Source organism: Anabas testudineus, chromosome 24 (assembly GCF_900324465.2).
Source record: "Anabas testudineus chromosome 24, fAnaTes1.2, whole genome shotgun sequence".
In the NCBI taxonomy this organism is placed as follows: Eukaryota; Metazoa; Chordata; class Actinopteri; order Anabantiformes; family Anabantidae; genus Anabas; species Anabas testudineus.
In genome coordinates, this window is record NC_046632.1 from 11,290,691 (window position 1) to 11,306,300 (window position 15,610).

Consider the following 15,610-nt stretch of genomic DNA (forward strand, 5'->3'; position numbering starts at 1 on the left):
AAATATCTGTTCTGTACTCCTTCATGAGCTGCACAATATAAAATTTAAGTAAAGAGGAGTTTGCAAATATTGTTCCTCACTGGTCCCATTGATAGTTAGACCTGAATAAACCAGTGTCACTCTCCACAAAGCCATAATGAGAATGAGAAGCAATATTTTTCCCACTTAGCGATAATAATGATGCACAATGTGATCAGAGTTTATTGCACATCTCTTCTGTTTGCAGTCACAACCTGATTAGAAACCGTGAACCACTGAAGGCGTCTTGTTTGAACCCACTGCTCAATTAGGCCTCATTGCCCTGGTTTGTTCTCTAGCTGGAGATCAACAACATAAAACAGGTAAAATTGTGAAGGGTTTTCAAGGCTACAGATTAAAGCAGGGAGAGAAAGGAAGGGAGATACACAATGGGGAGAGAGGAGATAGTGGAAGGTATGGAAGGGCTTCACATCCCAGCTCCTCCGACCTCTTCTGTCGGCTGATAAAGACAGAAGTGCATTGTGGGAGACAGGAAGAGTACAGGAATCTCTCTGATAACAAAAAAAACAACAACAAAAGGCCGGCTGCAGATCAAAAGAGTGACACATGAACAAACACTCACATACAAAACCACATTATAACAAATGATCTCTCTATCAGGTGTAACACCCCAAAACACATAACACAAAAAATAAAAGTATTTAATGAAGTTAATGATAATTCAAAAACTGTTTAACTAACATCCATCTCCTCTGTAGACATTTCAGTGGAAACATAAATGTGTATGTTGCAGTAAAAATATTTAGCTTATCATATTGTACTAATTTGTCACGGGATATGTAATGAAATACTGAACGTATTTGTTTAACATGGTGTCAAAGTAAAGTATAACAAATAGGCTCAGACACAATGTGAGTCAGTTTTCACCTTCTTTGGCTGTAAGATAGGTTGAGAAAACACAGACAGGAGAAATGGAGAATGCACCCCAGGTTATTAGAGAGAAAGGAACTGAATAAATAATACAAGGACGTTTTGAGGGGAGCTCTCAGAAATGTTGATCTGTTAAAGGGACAGGCAGCAAAGAGCCGGAGCCAGGACGAGTAAAAATAGATGAGGAGAAAGAGAAAAAGACGGTAACACACAGTCACCTGTGAGTGACGCAGCCATCGTTTGCTTTAGCCTATAACAAAGTGTGTGTATTCCTACAGATGTGCTAGTAACAAAAGATATGTCGCTGTATTCTCCACATGCACGGAGGCCTGTGCGGATAAGAGGTGCTCGATTCAGGGGTGTGGGCCTTTGGGGTGCAGTGGGGGACGAAAAGAATGACATCATAGCTGATGTAATGCGCTGGCGTGAAGAGTTGTCGGCCCCTCCCAGGTGGCTCGCAGGCTGGAAACAGATGAAGTTTTCTGAGGAACCGAGGAGGAGATAATGCTGACTGTGTGTGTGTGTGTGTGTGTGTGTGTTTAGGGCAGCTTGTGTTTATTTGTAGAAATGCTGAAATGTGGGTTTTATGCAGCTCAAGGCACAAAATAGATGCAGTTGACCACATTACATCAGTTTTCTTGAATCCATTCTTTAAGCTATGTTTACAAATCCATGTAAGATACTGTAAATTATAAGTGCAAAAGTCTATGGCAACCTGTGATGGACAATCATTCTCATTTTGAGATTTTATAGAAAAGCTAATGGATATATTAATCAAAACTGAAAGCAAATAACCCAGTTAAAAACTGCAAGTAACCTAGTTTCTTTCCAAAAGTCATTTTTTCAGATGCCGTGTGATGCAGGTGTCACAAATCATCCACTGGAGTTTCTTTGTGCTACATTTTCTATTTCTTTTCTCAGCTGCAGGTGTAAACCTTTTTATGAAGCATCGTAAGCCTGTGCATACTGTATGCAATACATATGTGCGTATTTCATCCAACAATGGATTTACGCAGCCTCTGCTCTAGGGACATACACGGCCCTCTTGCCAAGATGTTCATCATACCCATGGAAAGGGACCTCTCCCTTCACATAAGCTCTGTCTGATCTCAGCCAAAATCGCTCCATGCTGTACAGTCATCATAACACAATCCAGCCCCATGATTGTTTCTTTTGGACCTTCACTCATATTCCTTTTACATTCCAGCTGACAGTGTTCATTATCGTCAGTGTTTCCTATTAAACCTTCTTTTGCATCATTTTTTTATAAACTGTACTTCTAAGAGAGAAATTCCACTGTCTTTGGTTTTTACTGTATATATGTGCAGATGTTGATCCATCAATAGCTGCAAGATGTCGGAATGGTTTCTCCCGGCTTAGACAAAGAAAGAGATCCCAGAGGGAAGTCATAGGGAGGCAGAGTTTTAGATTGTAGTGCTTGAAAGCCCCTCAGTCCCTCAAGATCCATCATCATCCACTCAGTAGTTCAGTTATGTTCATCTGTGCAGCATGTTTTATTTAGTCATTTGTTATGAAGTGGGTGCTTTAAGGATACACTTCAGGGCGGGAGAGGATAAGTTGACTCTATTAGAAAGGTGCCGTTTGTCAGTGGGCGTCTGATCAGATTCTCCTCCTCCTCTAATGCAAGTGTTGCTGGTAACACAAGGAAATATACTGTGTCAGTAACTAAATTAACCAGCTCAGCAGTATTCACACAATGCACAGGACCTAAAATTACACCTATAATAAGGTCAAACTCATAGTGGGGCTTACAGACCTCCCAGGACCTGCTCATCTCTGCAGGCGCTCCACTCTCATCTTTCCCGGCGTTAGGGAACCTAATCTCCCTCCTCATTCCCTTACCTCCCCCAGGCACATGGAGGATTGAGAGAATGGACCAGGAATGTGACTGACCCCCTCCTTCTCCTACTTCTTTTATAGCATCTTATCCCCTTGTTACAATGCAGCTAGTATCAATATACGATATGTCATTCAGTCCTGCAATTAATGATCAAATCTTCTTCAAATAGTAATAGTTTTTCTTTGAAAAGGAAACTTGATGCTGCAGAAATTTGAGTTGTTGACTTAAGATACCAACATTTGTTTCTAGTCAGAAAGTTCCACAATCAAAATTATTGTAGAAACGAGTTTGATGAATTACTCACTCGATTAGCATTTCCAGGAATGTTTTTGATGTAAAAGCTCCGTTGAAATTAAATGACTTGTTAAGATCAAGAGTGTTGATCAAGCACATGTTAACGTATTTATGCCAAATCTTAATTTTAAGCAGGACTGTGCATGAGACTCCAGTAGGGATGTGATGGATGTGAAGCCAGGAGGAAGTCAAAGGGTGAGAGCAACTGTGAAGTACATTTTAAAGCAAGTTCAGAAATGAAAATCCACCCACAGACAAACAGATTTGCTTTTTCCAACTCCTCTGCGCTCTTTGGTGCAAAGTGTCTGCCTACAGTGTCATTTCAAACACACATCAGAGATTTCATCCTTGTCAAACCAGCGTGATACTTTGATAGTTGATGACTTACTCCTGCTCATGAATCTCTTTTCTGTTGTGCTCATTTGCAAATGCGGTTCATTTCCAAGGCCCTTTCAAGCTCCAGGAGGGGCTCTTTACATCTCCCTGTACCGGGAGACAAGATGATGCATAACAACAACTGGAATGCCAAACGGCTGGTGCAAATATTTCAGGAATGCAGAGAAAAGAGAACCACGTATAACAGATGGCAAAAGCTGGCTAAACATACTCCTCTGGAAGAAATGCTGCTCTTTAACCACATTTTTTAAAGCACCCTTATTTTGTAGGTGGTAGGATTTGTAACTGGGTGGCTGGGCGACAGTAACACACACATTTGGCCTCAAATGGAACTGTAATCCAAGACAACATTGACTAGATGAAACCACCAACTCCTCTCTCAACACTGCAGGCTGTAAATATGGCCCCCCATTGTTTTACAGCAAAAACAAACAGAAGACAGTCACGAAACACTTGTTTCTCAGACGTCACCACTACAGTGCTCAACTCATCGCGGCGTGTGACGCAAGGCACGGACATAATCAAGAAAAGGCGGAAAGGTTGCTGGACAGGCTTTGTGGAGTACAGGATGAAGAGTAGCTCGAGGAAACAGGCAAGAGGAAGAGGAAGCAGTGATGTCAAGAAATGACTGTGTTTCCTGTCTGACATTCTTATCCATCCCTCCGGCCCACACACACACAGGAGGAGGGGTCAGAGGGGGGCTCAAGAGGATTGAAGATTTAGAGGGGAAAGTGGTAAATAGGGAGAAGGAATAAAGAGGACTGGGGAGTGTTTTCATAGCTAAGGGGATGAATAAAGTTTAAAGTATACATTAAAAGCAACTGTGTGAACGGAGGAGAACTAAATAAGAGGCAGCGACTGAAGAATCTCTCTGATCTGCGGCGCTTCAACATCCACACAACCTCGTTTCCCTTTCCTCCAGTTATTTCAACACCATCCTCTCCAGTTCTTGGAAGAGTAGGAGGTGGTTTCTTTCTCTGCTGTCCGATGATGTCATGCACTTCTTTACAGGCTTCATAAAGCCCCTCCGCCCAGCAACCCCCAACCCCCAACCCCCACTCCACCAGCCATTCACCACCCCTCCTCAGACATTCCTGAACTCAGGCACGTTTTCTGATTATTGAGATATGCGAGGCGTCACCCCCACGGTCTCGGGCTCGTGTTATCCTGAATTAACTGGAGTTGAATACAAAACACAATCCCATTCATTTAGAGTTGGGATGACAGTGTAATTAAGTTAAATTAGCTTTTATCTAATAAAAGGAAAAGGTGTACAAGATGTAAATTTAATTGATGCTTAATTTGTCCTTAAGTAGCTTTAAAGTTGATGAAATCGAATCATTCAGTGTAATATACAAATTCTGTTTCAGCTAGTTTCAGTTAAGTTAGCGCTTAATTAAAGTTGTGATGTTTACATCGTGCTTACACTCAAACTTCAGATGTGTCAGCCTCTCTAATGTGAACATTTTAGTCTGAATGACTTTGAGTTTTAGACAAAAGAAGACATTTAAGTTGTAGTAGTGTAGTCTTGGAATTTGTGAATTTACTAATGTTGACCAGACTAAATCATAAATAAATAAAATATTCAATCATAAAAATAATTACCTGCTGCGTTTGAGCAACGTTTGCCTGAAGACTACTAGTTTGTAATGACCTCATCATGGCAGGTTTGTAGGGGTCGAGGGGTCAATCAAATTAGCACCGAGACAAAAATAAACAAAAAGAAGGAGGAAAAACATTTAGTGAATGTGACATTTAGTGGTTTTACTTAGACCTTCTTATTTGATAGTAGTAGAAGAAATAAAGGGCTTTGGATAACAACATTTAGCCTTGTCCTTTAACTGCCAAATGAAGCATATGGATACACACAATTTGAAGCTTGGAGTTATTCATGTGCCTGAATTAACATCTCACAGTATGTATGGAAGTCCAGGAATGTGACCGACGCGTATGAGTCATATGAAGGAAGTTGAAGAGGAAAAGGAAGATGTGGACCAACCTAAGCAACGCGCTCTCATGCAACTCCTGCATTTTTCTCATTCTGACTCACGGTCCACTATCATAGTAGTCATTATGCAGTGTAGTACAGATAGTGAAATACCAAACACATGAATCACTGCAGGAGAAATTCTTTGTAAATGAGTCTTTCGTGATATCCCCATTGGATTTCAAACCCAACCTTTATTTACTAACCATTATAAAGATTCATTTTACTTTGTCCTGAACATATCCGATTGGATTTGTGCCTCTCTTCTTCTTTCCTTCCTGCCTCATCTCTTCTTTTCTTAGTTTTGCCAGCTCTGATGAAAAAAACATGACGTCTTCCATTCATGGGCAAAGACCTTGGTATTCACAGCTCTCTCCATTCAGTGAATCTGAACAAACTCACAGGAAGTGGTGTTGAATACAGTGAAAACAAGAAGATTTGTTCTGACCATGTTTTGTCAGGTACCAGGTTTTCTGGATTTGGTCTGGTTTGATTTTAGTTTAAATTACTGGAGCTGCAACCAAAGCTGACACTTTGTGTTACTGAAACTAAGTCTGGAGTCACTTCATTTCCCCCAATCTTGTGAAAACTGTGCCTGCATTTCAAAGTATGCACGCTTTTGGACGAGGATGCCGCTTCCAGACGGTGCTTGATCACTGCTGTTATCACCCATTTGAGAGCTTTCCAGATGGAATTCACACATTCCTCTGGGACAATGCTGAAGTGTGACAGATCTGATTACGCTGGTATTTACCTGAGGATTTATCAGCATTCCTTCTAGTCTCTGTCCCCCCCTCAGACAAAAGCTGGATTAAATGAGACTGTATTGGTGTAATTGAGAGGGCCCAATTAACATTCACAACGAGAAGGTGGCAACTCGATGGCACCCCCGTCCTATGAACTTCATCTCAAACAGGAGCATGGTCGCGGAGTTTTCAGACTTTGCATTTAACACAAAAGTCCTGCTCATATATATGTGTGCATATAAAACCCCATAGAGTCAAAAAAAAGATGGGTCAAGTGAAAATAAAGGTGCTGCTTATGACACGAAAGATTTGGTGTGGGCATCTTCATCTTTTTTTTTAATTGCTCCAAATAAAAACCTTATTTCAGGTTTATCTCTGCCAACATTCCTCTACATGACAAGTGAGGAATCACAGGGAGTCTGTTTGTCTTCTGAAAAAGGAGAATAGAGGGGACACAAAGTGGAGGGTGTGCTTATGACTGTTCTCTAGTTGCTTTTTAAAAATGAAGTATGTGAGAGACGTGTGTGGTGGACACATATGGGTATTAAGGCCACCGGGGGAGACTGTAATCCCCGCCCCAGCCTTCATGAAACAATGTGTATAAGTTTGTATGTATGTAACAGGGTGTGGGGGGAACATGTACAATAGAAGGGAACAAATGCTTCCTTGAAAGATCACATGATGACCTCCACTCATCCTGGGTGGATGCTGAGGTCTGAGGGAGGGAGAGTGGATAAGGAAGGAGGAGGAGGAGGAGGTAGGGGGAAGAAGGGGAGGAGGGGGCTCATTCAGAACAGCTGAAGAAAAGCAAAGGATGGGGGGAGGAAGAGGGAGGCAGGGGTGGTCCTAACATGACATGTGTGTCAGTCTGTTGAAATGAGTGCAGAGCCTTGTCTTCTGTTCATAGTGACTGAGAAGCGCTGGAAGAAAGAAGCACAGCCTCTGTTCTTAGAGTACGTTTAGGAAAGACGGAGCCAAGTCAAAGAAGAAGATATCTAGGGTTTGCTGAGTGTGCAAAGAAGTGAAGGGAAACACGACTTAGACTAAATATAAGAGTTTTTTGTCTAAAAGTTTTGCTTATTTTTATTTTTGTAAACTTTTTTTGAAGAAAGGATTATTGGACTTTTACCAATGCTTGGAACAATAACTTTAACAGGTAAGAACAATGACTGAAATTAACATTATTAACAAGAAATGTAAAGGACATTAATTACAACATGTTTTAATATTTGCTAAAAGAAATTATAGCTGTTTGCTTACGTCAAATATTCTGTGAGATTTTCATTGTTATTTGTTTTTAACTGTTCATTTACTATATAAAAAGCCAAAGTAAGTGTTTGTGGTGTCTCATTCCACAAGTGAGTGTAGCTGGAGGCATTGTTGTCCTGAGGGTGTGGTTAGTTAGCACTGTGGCTTGTAGTTACCCCAGCACGGGTGAATGATTACAGACGGAGATGGCTTTACTTTGACCATTGTGGAGGTTCAAGACTCATTGAAATAGTCCACAGCTGTGCAGCGTCACTAAATGGCTCATTGTGTATTTAGGAAACACTAAATTCTGTTTTTGAGCGACAGTCATCAAGTTTTCATTCATCTTTCTTGTGCAGCATCTTTTGTAGAACAGTCCTGGTATTTCCTATAAAGCGCCTCCTTGTATTTCTCTGTAGTAAAATCCTATTTAACTACAGTACAAACAAATACCATTTACAGAGATATAACTACTGTCCCTAGACGAGCCTACTGCTCAGTGCCATACAACTGGCAAAGTTCTTGGTGGGAAGATAACTTCACATAGTAACAGCTGCCAGATTGAAATACATGAAGATGCATTCACAGAAATATTTCTGCTTATAGCTCCCATCACTATGCGAGGCAGCTCCCCATGTCCCGTCATGTGAAGTATTTCATTAGATTAGAGTGGGATCCAAATTCCCAATGGGGTTATTTAGCTTTAGCCGCAGAGCAAAGGGAGGGAGAACAGAGGGTTGTATGGAATTAATTACATGCCATGACCGATTCCTCTTCAGGACTTAGAACTGAGAGTGATGCCTGGGATGTTTCGCTTCATGGCGACCTGCGGGTTGGGTTTCGAAACATGAATGGAATTCCACAACACTGATATCAGTACATAAACAGCTGCAGTCGCATCACACTTTGACTTAATGCTAATGAGGTAACAGGCATTTGGTGCAACACTGGATGTTAATGCTGTGGTTGTTGATGTGTAGGGTCCCCTGGAGCCACTTTGACCACACCTTTGATACTGAATGGGGGTGCTACAGTGGCTAATGTTGGGGGATGGTGTCAGTGGGGTGTCTCCTTGTCCTCTTTCTCTAACTGACTTCTTTTGTTTAGAGTGCTTCTGCTCCAGACTACAGTAATTATAACACAGATTTGCATATATTTGGCTTAAGTTTGTAAACAGTGTCTAGGAAGAATAGCTGCTATTCAGCTTCCCAGCTGCACCCTGAAAAACCCACCCCCACGACAGCACACAAACCCATAGTGGTGCTCAAACAGCCACAACAGAAACATTATCTGATCTCACAGGAGACTGGAGTAGATTTACAGCAGTTGGTTTTTGGCTGCGCCGATATTCAATATGAGAGTATCGTCTTACCGCGCGCTCTCACACTCACACATAAACGGTCTCTGTCTCTAACAGAGAGAAGCATTTCAGCTATGAATATGTGTGTCTGAGATGTGTAACACCCAAAGTTAGTCAGGGCTGCAGCCTCAGGGCAGACCCCCCCCACGTCACCCACTATAGCCTCACCCCTCACACTCACATTCTATGTGGTACAGTCGTTATTCAAAACACCCGCCCATCCTCCTCCTGCACACATTTACTCCTTTCTCCCCCCCCCCCCCCCCAAATCAAATCAGTGAACAGGGATGTTCACAGTTGTGTGCCTGTAAATGAAAAGTAGGGCCGGAAAACAAAGATCAAAAAGACGTGAGAGATGCCCGCAGTCTGTTAAATCAACATGGTTCCTGTTTTATTATCCATGTAGAGGCTCATTGCCTCATCTGGCCTGCTGGAACTCTGACCCTTCCTCCAAACACACACACACACACACACACACATGCAGACGTCTTCACTCATAAACTCTTCGGTGCACCGGAACTTCACTGAAAACAACTCAGAGGAAGTGGTGTAATTACAGTCACTAACAGAGATATACTGTTTAGGCAGAGCTGAGGTCACTTACAAACATCGGTTTCATACAGCTTTAGGTGAATATTTGCTTGTTGTTGTTATGTGTGATGTCTCAACAGTGTGATTGGATTGAAAATAACACTTGTGTGAGACAGACATCACTGCCTTGTGACTCTCTATTTTGTAAATTGGCCACAGCCCTGTCTTCATTCGTGTTTACACGACTCTGGTAAAGTCAGCAAACTCCGAAATTTACTCCAAACTTCCCCCGTGCTGCAGCGTGTCTAGATAATAGGAAAGTTGACCACCCCCTTCCTTTATTTTCGGAGGCCAGAGAGGGTTAGAAAGCTATTGTGTTTGCCTGAGTGTGTTTTGGGAATGGGGTGGGTCCCCATCCATCCTGCTGTGGTGGAATTTGGGTCAAGGGGATTGGTACTTTAAGGAGGGCTAGTGGAGGCCTGTATTGTTTGGTTTGAATCCTACATGGGCACAGTTGAGACACAGTTTAACTGAAAGACAAATAAACATTCTTGAAATCCCCTGACAATTCAGATTATGTTTAGAACATCCTAAACTAATTTTCCCAAACATAAAGCGAGCAGCATAGCTCACCAGTCAAACCTAAACACGGCGATGCTCCTTCAAAGGTTTTATCTATTTACTTCTATAATTCAGAGGACATATTAAAAATGAGTTTCTGTTTTAAAACTAAATATTCCAGGAATGCAGCGGTAGTGAGTGACATTTCATGCCTATAATTTAGGAAAAGGATGTGGACAGATAGGCGCACAGTTAACATTTTTGTGTGTGAGACGAGAACACAATTATCTTCAACAGATATAGAAATGATCTAAATCCAGGTCTTGCGTAAGAATGGAGCTCGGATCAAAACACTTTTTTACCTTTGACCCTTTCTTCCAGATTTTGTGTAGTTCATTTGGAATAAAAATGTAAATGAAGCTTGACCATCAAATTACACTGGTCTGACTGTTAGAAGTCTTAATATATTGTTGAACAATATCTCATTGTGCAGTATTTTATACTGTAGCACAGGCATAACTGGAGAAGAACCGCAATGTGATTGCAATTAAGTAGTCATATGCTTGATAAAATCAACACGGGGTCGGGATCTCAGCAAATGCTTTCTGTAAAACATCTCTAATTATCTGCAGATGACAAAAAGGGCTTTGATCTATGATATTTTCAAGTTTTCAATGTAGTTCCTCCTCAGAAGAATGACAGCAATTTATGCTGTCTGGGCCCATGATTTGATTAACTCATCATTGTTTGTTTGATGAGTAAATCAGTTTTGAATCGGTAAAATTATTGATTTGAATGTTTCAAACTGCACACAAGTGTATTAATTGTACACAACTTTACAAAATCATGAGAATATTGGTAATAACCAGAGAATTCATGTGAAATCTGATCAAGGTCTGACTGAGATTTCTTTCTTTTCTTGTCATTGTAGTTGGCCAGCCTGATGGTGTGTCAGTGGCTCAGAAGGAGGAGGCTCCTGAGACTGAGGACACCATCCAGGGGGAAGTGGCTCCTCAAGTGAATGGCGAGAAAATGGAGAAAGAGTCTCCAGATGCCAATGACATCTCCGCTGTTGAGGAGAAAGCAGTGGAGCAGAAACCTGATGATGCCAGTGAAGTGGGCTTCAAGAAGATCTTCCGATTTGTTGGCTTCAAGTTCACGCTGAAGAAGGACAAAAGTGAGGAGAAAGACCCTGTCAAGCTACTGACTGTCAAAGATAAAGAAGGAGAGGATGTTAGTGGGACTGATGAGCCTGCAAAGAAAGAAGAAGAGGCTTCCAGTGCTGAGGAAAAGAGCACAGCTGAAGAAAAGGAGGCTGATGTAGAGGCATCTACTGCTGAGGCCGAAGTCACTAAAGAGGAAACCACGGATGCACCATCTGAAGAGCCTGTTGATGAAGCTCCTGCTGAAGTGGTGAAGGAGGAAGGAGCTGAGAAGGAAGAAGAAACCATTCCACCATCCCAGGAGACCACCATGTCAACTTTCAGGAAGCTGTTCAATGGAGGCCTCTTCTCTAACCTGCGAAAGAAAACCAGCATCAAGAAGACAAAAGAGGAAGAGGACAAGGAGTCTGCTGTTGAGGAGGCGACGGCTAAGACAGAAGAAACTGATGCTGTGGAAGAAAAAGATGTGAAGGTAGAGGAGGAAACCAAGGAAGAAGCCCCAGAAACTCCCAAGGAAGATAAACCAGAGGCCAAGGAGGAGGCACCAGAAAGTCCCAAGGAAGATAAACCAGAGGCCAAGGAGGAGGCACCAGAAAGTCCCAAGGAAGATAAACCAGAGTCCAAGGAGGAGGCACCAGAAAGTCCCAAGGAAGAAAAATCAGAGCCCAAGGAAGAAGCAAAATCAGAGGCAACTCCAGAGTCTGAAGCCACTGTTGTTACTGATGAGACCAAACAAGAAAAGGAAACGGCAGAAACTGGTGCAGAAGAGGAGAAGCCTCCAGCAGAGGTGACTTCTGAGGCTGAGCTGCTGTCATCACAGGAGAAGACAAAGGCACATGGAAGCCCCCTGAAGAAACTGTTCTCTGGAGCTGGCTTGAAGAAACTGTCAAGTAAGAAACAGAAGAGTAAGAAAGATACTGAGGCCAAGCCGGCAGAGTCTGAGGAGCAGGCAGCTGAGCACATTCAATCCTCCACTGAGTCAGCTGAGGCTCCAAAAGCTGACAGTGGGCCCTCATCTCCAGAGGAGTCAGGAGAGCATGCTATTGCTGTGGAGGTGACCCAGAATGAGTCTAGCCAAGAGGCTGAAGGTGAGGTTGCCTCTGACGGAGAGAAGAAAAAAGAGGGCATTATCGCCTGGTCTTCCTTCAAGAAGCTGGTGACTCCTAAGAAACGTGTGAAACGGTCGTCTGAGAGCGAAGATGAAGCCACAGGTGAGAAACCAGCAAAGTCAGCCACCCTGTCCTCCTCTGAGAGCGCTGCTTTAGCAGATAAGAGTGTTGAGGAGGAGCCAAAGGAGGATAAGCCAACTGAAGAGGAGCCAAAGACTGAAAACACTGAGAAACTTGCCAGCAGCACTGAGGAGCCTAAAAAGAAAATGGACACCTCTGTCTCTTGGGAGGCTCTGATGTGTATGGGTGGACCCAAAAAGAGGACAAGGAGAACCTCTGATTCTGATGATGACGAGACCAAGATTGAAGAGGAGGCAACGGCAGCAGCAGTAGAAGGAGAGCAGGAGGAAAAAGCTGAGGCTGTCATTGTTGCTTCCCAAAATACAGAGAGTGATGGAGAAACTGCTGCTGCTGCTGCTACTGCTGAACCTTTAAGCAGCCCCCCTGAGAAAGAGTCTGCTTGGGACACACTAAAACGCATGGTTATGTTGAAGAATAAGGCCAAATCTGAGGAAAAGCCAGAGGAAGGTGCAGACCAAGTCCAGTCAGACAGTGAAGCCCCAAAAGAGGAGTCATCTTTCTCTTTGAGGAAATTCTTTCCTGGACGCAGGAAGAAGAAGGCTGAAAAACAAGCTTCCACTGAAGTGGGCTCCGGTGAGGAGGACTCTGACACCCCAGCTGTGGTACCTCTGTCAGAGTATGACGAGCAGGATGAGGTTGTAAAAGTACCAGCAGAGCCAGCTGCAGCCCAAAGCAAAGTGTCTGCTGAAGATAGAACCCCTTCATGGATCCCAGCCACCGTCGAAGACGCTGACGATAAACACGATCAGCTGAGTGACATCCCAGAGGAGGCAGAGAATGCAGCAACACCAAAGTCTGTTGACACCGACATTGCAGAGGATGAAACTGCGGACAAGTCTACACCATCCTCCAAAGCTCCGGATCAAACAGAGCGGAGACTGTCCGTCGCTGAAGTGAAGCCTGTTGCTCAAGCCCCAGCTGCAGAAACCACCCCTGTCCCACAAGGGCCTAAGTCAGAAAGTGCAGTGGAGGTTGTGGAGGCCATCGACGCCCAAGTTAGTGAAATCCCACCCCAGACATCCGTGACCACTGAAGATGTAGTTGTAGAGGTGGCTACTGAAAAAACAGAATATGAACCATCGGTTGAGAATGTGGAGTGCAAGACAAGTACTGTCCTTGAGCGGCATGTTTCAGATGAGGCCGTGGCTATCTGCACTGGCCTGGGCACCAAGGAGATTGCCAAAGTAGCTCTGGAGAAGCCTGCAATGCCCATAGTAGAAAGCGTGACTGTTGTGCATGATGCTCTGTGCACAGAGGCGTCCATTCAAGAGAAGGCACCAAGTACAGAGGAAGCAACTGTTTCAGAAGACACAGTGAATGAGGCCCAGATGAACCAAGTAGAGACCACAAAGCTTGAGCCTGTTGTTGAAAATTCACAGAGCAAGGTAGCAGGCGTCCAGGTCGCTACTGAGAGCTATGAACCTCAGATTGAGAACGCTGGGGTTGCCAGCGTTGTCCTGGAGGAGTTTGAATTGGTTCAGCCCACCACTGCGAACGAGAACTCTCCTAAAGTTGTAGTATTAAATGCCATTACACCGACAACTGAAGCAGTCATCTCCACCCAGAGTGTAGAAGTCACTGAACCGACTGTAGAGACCAAGGAAGTGGAAATGGACGTGGAACAGTGTGCTGCCACTGAGGAAAACACACCCCTAAAAGAGATGGTTCAGGCTGTGATCCAGGAGACAATTTCCACCATAGATGACACTACAAAGACCAGCACCGCAAAGGAGACTGAGCCAGCCATCCCTGTGGTTGTACCCACTGAGGAGTCACATGTCATCACAGAAACAGTCGTCATTGTCGCCTCAGATGTGGTGGTGTCAGGAAATGCATCAGTTGATGATGCAGCGGCCCAGGGAGAGGAAACCAGCGAGGCCGCTGTCATTCAAACAACAGAGTCACAGATCAGTGCAGTGATTGAGCAGGCCAGCGAGAAGATGGAGGAAATCAAGGAGGATGTGCAGCAGGCCAGTGAGGTTGAGGCTCAGAGTGCGGTTATTGCCCAGGCTATTGTTCAGGATGCCGTGGATAAAGTTTCAGAAGATAAACCTGAACCCAAAGAGCCCACCACCCCAACATCTACCATCCCAACAGTAGTCCAGGCAATAGCAACAACAGAGGCCGAGATAGAGACAGAGACCCCTGTTGTGACAGATGCCCCTGCCGTCTGTGAAAAAACAGCCCCTGTAGAGGACAAAGAGGAAGAGGAGCAGAAACCAGAAGAGCTGAAGGAGTTGAAGCAAGCTGTGGAGGCAGAAGTAAGTGAAGAAACTGTCGTAGTGGAAGAAGTAGTAGAGATAAAGGCAGAGAGTGAGACGGGTGAAGAGCTTAAGCAGGCTGAGGAGGAACAGAGTAAAGAAGATGTAAAAGAACCAGCAGAGGAGGTAAAGCCACAAACAGAGGAGGAAACCATGCAAGAGACCGCTTCAGAGGACAACAAGGAGAAAGTGCTTGAGATCCACATGCCGGTCCAGGTGGTCCTGCAGTCAGCACAGGTGGTTGAGGAGCCACCAGTCGAAGAAGAGGCTGTGGTGGAGTTTGATAGCAATGGTCCCGTAGCCGAAGACGCCAGCGTAAACGCTGAGAGCCCTGCAAGTGAAAAGAAACTCCTAACGCTGCCCGAAGAACCGCAAGCAGCAGCCGGGGAAGTTACAGAGGCAGCCGACAGCGGGCCAGAGGCAGAGAAAGCACCAGCATCGGGAAAGTGTGCGGAAGTGATGGCGCAGGTGATCGAGGTGATCGAGGAGGCTGTGAAGGAGATTGAGCCTGTGTCCACAGAGATCACAGCATCATCATGAGCAGGTGAGACGACAGGGATATATGTTTTATGTATGTTATGTTGAAAACTACATTCACATTATAAATAACACTGTGAAGTTTAACAAAGACGTCTTAACAGTATTTTTCAGTATGTCATTATTGTACAATTAGTGGAGGAAGTGTAAGGAATGAGAAGAGGTAGTTATTTTGTAAATTCCGTTGTCGGCCTATCAGACAATCTTCTCATAGTGGCTTTTTTGAAACATCAATGGGCCCTACTTTTATTAGGGAGTAGGGGAGGGGATTTGCCCACTGACCAGATGAAAAAGCTTTTGTTCCAGCTATGAGTAACTAGGGGACCTTTGATATCAAAGCAGGAATGCCGCCATTGACCCCTTCTTTGTAGGCTGGGGTCTTAAAGGGAAGCGGTGTGTGTGAGGGGCAGATGAACTTGTGCTGAAAGACTGATTATGATTCCACCGCTCCCTCCTCCTGTTTTCCTTCTATCACAGGCTCAGTATGGAGTCAAGAAACCATGTCG

The 15,610-nt window shown here is 43.9% G+C and overlaps 1 protein-coding gene across 3 annotated transcripts in view; it reads left to right on the forward strand.

Moving 5' to 3' along the window:
• Window positions 1–15,610, forward strand: part of akap12b (A kinase (PRKA) anchor protein 12b) — a 32,709-nt gene that overhangs the window by 15,746 nt on the left and 1,353 nt on the right. The window contains exons 3-4 of one of the 3 annotated variants that reach the window (XM_026341313.1): window positions 10,825–11,552; window positions 11,598–15,111. In XM_026341313.1, coding sequence (XP_026197098.1) covers window positions 10,825–11,552; window positions 11,598–15,107 — 4,238 coding nt within the window. In that variant the 3' untranslated portion in view covers window positions 15,108–15,111. Of the gene's footprint in view, window positions 1–7,091; window positions 7,350–10,824; window positions 15,112–15,610 lie in introns of those variants that run through there. The other 2 variants (XM_026341314.1, XM_026341312.1) reach the window with 2 other exon arrangements.